The 2,500-nt window shown below is 41.9% G+C and overlaps 1 protein-coding gene across 1 annotated transcript; it reads right to left on the bottom strand.

The window, feature by feature from the left end:
- Window positions 1-1,135: 1,135 nt before the first annotated feature.
- SARC_04981 (hypothetical protein) lies at window positions 1,136-2,488 on the bottom strand. Its single transcript, XM_014301167.1, has 2 exons — window positions 2,182-2,488; window positions 1,136-2,027 (listed from the first exon to the last, which is right to left on the bottom strand). Exons 1-2 carry the CDS (start codon window positions 2,482-2,484, stop codon window positions 1,653-1,655), a joined length of 678 nt encoding a protein of 225 aa, XP_014156642.1. The 5' UTR covers window positions 2,485-2,488; the 3' UTR covers window positions 1,136-1,652.
- Window positions 2,489-2,500: the final 12 nt, after the last annotated feature.

A 2,500-nucleotide genomic window follows, 5' to 3' on the forward strand; every position in this document is an offset into this window, starting at 1 on the left:
ACATATATACATATATACATACATATATATATATATATACATATACACATACATACATACACACACACATACACATATATATATATATATATATATATATATGCATATATATGTACATAAATGTATTATTTTTAGCCACCCTGCGCCTGCGCCCTGCGTCCTACGGTGCCTGCTGGCTGCTGCCCTATATATACAGAGTCTATGGCTCTACGCGGTAGAGAGAAATGAAATACATAAAGTAAATGAAGAAAGGTGACTGAAAAAGTTGTGCACAGCTGTGTGCATTATCCTGGTAAATTTTCTTCTTGTCAACCGTATAATGTAAATCCGCACTCTTTTATTATAGACTACAAGAGGCGACTGAGATATGGATTGATTTGACAATCTTGGTAAGTGGCTCATCATGGCCAAATTGCAACTCTAGCAGTCGTAGTCGTTGTAGATGGTTAGGCACTGCTTCCGAACTGTGCATACGTGTACATTGATTCGGCATAAGAGAAATCATGAATAAATACACAAAGTCGCCGGCTTAGTATCTCCGACGTTGTGCCACAGTGACATCCATATGTATCACAGTTTCGTGTAGTCGTCAATCTTTTATTTGACCTCTAGTCTATGTGAAGACATTGTATATGGACTCGGTAGTATCTGTACGGAGAAATTCCGTGACACCGCTGTTTTATTGTGTGAAGTATAGGGAACCGCTATCATTTCGAGACTGTGAAGCCTTACTGACGTGTGTTTGGGTATTTTGAAGTCACATAGAAAGTCCATCATATGCTTACCTTCTGAGTGTACACGCGCCACACCTCGCTATTGTGGTATACTTCGAATTAGCCCGAGAAGTGGAGTATATCGCAGTCCACCTTGCGTCTATGCTGATATTTCTGTATATAATTTCTACGTCTTCGAGCTGACTGTTGGAGAACTCTTTATATTGAGAATACCTCTCACTACTTGTCGGATTGAGAGCCTTTCAAAATACTCAAACGTCTTAGACTTAATATAAATGGACAGCAGCAATCGAATACATAACCCACTGGTGATTTGGCTATATGTTCCCATCTCATATTCTTATATTACACTTAAAGTGCTTCGTCAGCCCGAAATTGTTCTGAAGGCGACGACACTGAAACCGCGTTCATTTTTTAATACCAGTGTATCAGCTTAAGACCTCATGGGATGCATTTTATGACATGTATGCTCACGCCCATTTATGAAGTTCAGAAGCCATAAAAAAAAATAGGTCATTTTATACATTATTAATTACTAAGCTACTATCAGGCTGTATGACTCCGCATTACTTACACGGCTCGTTGAGCTAAAAAAATGTACTACTCTCGCAGTCTCTATGTTGCTAGAATTAATGTTTCGCTTCGATGACTATTGCCGTTATTAGAATGGAAGTCCCGTTCCATACCCGGACAATAGAAAAGGAAGCAGAAGCCCATCAGATATTTCAAATAATCAAGTGTGGTAGTGACTAGGATCGTCTTGTGATTCGTTTGCTGGCCTGATGAATTATCTCTTAGTGCTGTCCCCGCAACTTTGATCGGCAATGCCAAAGGTGTCCAGTCTGAGACCAATCGCTATATAGATAACGAGGCCCAATACAGACTCATTTGTGTGAGGTTGTATCACTAGAATGGGTACTATCTCTGGCGCCATTTGATCCTGAGATCCATTTTCTGACCTGGTGATGGTCTTTTTACAAGCTCACTCGGCATCTTCAAAACCTTAAAACGGTCACCAAGATTGAGTGCCATGCCGATCCGCCTACGTGTCTGTAAATCATCTAAAGTGCTTGATTTTGACGTGCTTCCACCGCTAATTTCTAATTTTCTAAGTTGTTTCGTGCACCCAGGCTTGGTTCTGTGGAATGTCACCTTGCTATAGTTGCCATGCTTTTGTTTCGGTGCAGTCGAGGTCATCTGTTTCCGGACTCCGATAGCTGTCTGGCCACTTTGGCAGTACACATTTCTGGACCGGTTGCTCTTCTCGGGACTAGCGTGCACGGCCTTTGGTTCCTGAAAGAAAATTGCAAAGTCGATGTATAAGCAAAAGTGTTTCTTTAAGCAGGCTGTTTTATCTAAGCGACTTGATGAACAGCATAAATAAGAAACATTACTTCCTTACGCATACTGAGACGCAAAGCAAAGAGTTAATTATGTGTGTATTTACCTGTTGTGCCAGATTCAGGAGAGCAACGGAGCAATCATACTCATCCCAGCTACTACTTCCCTTCAAGTGCGCGGGGTCCGTCCGATTGGCCAAGTGGGAAAGAAACGCAGTGTCTTTTCCTTGAGCTAAAGGCTGTCTAGTGCGAGTTTTGAACGGGGCTGTCGCCGACGATTCTCTCATAGTTTGACATGGCTTCATTATCAGGTGGCCGGCCGGCATGGTGCTTCGGCTAAGGGGTGCTTTGTTTTCCTTGTCGCAATCGAGCTGGCGATGTTCAATAACCCGATCGGCAAGCGTATACATATTAGAATCAATGATA

Source organism: Sphaeroforma arctica, assembly GCF_001186125.1.
Source record: "Sphaeroforma arctica JP610 unplaced genomic scaffold supercont1.301, whole genome shotgun sequence".
In the NCBI taxonomy this organism is placed as follows: domain Eukaryota; class Ichthyosporea; order Ichthyophonida; genus Sphaeroforma; species Sphaeroforma arctica.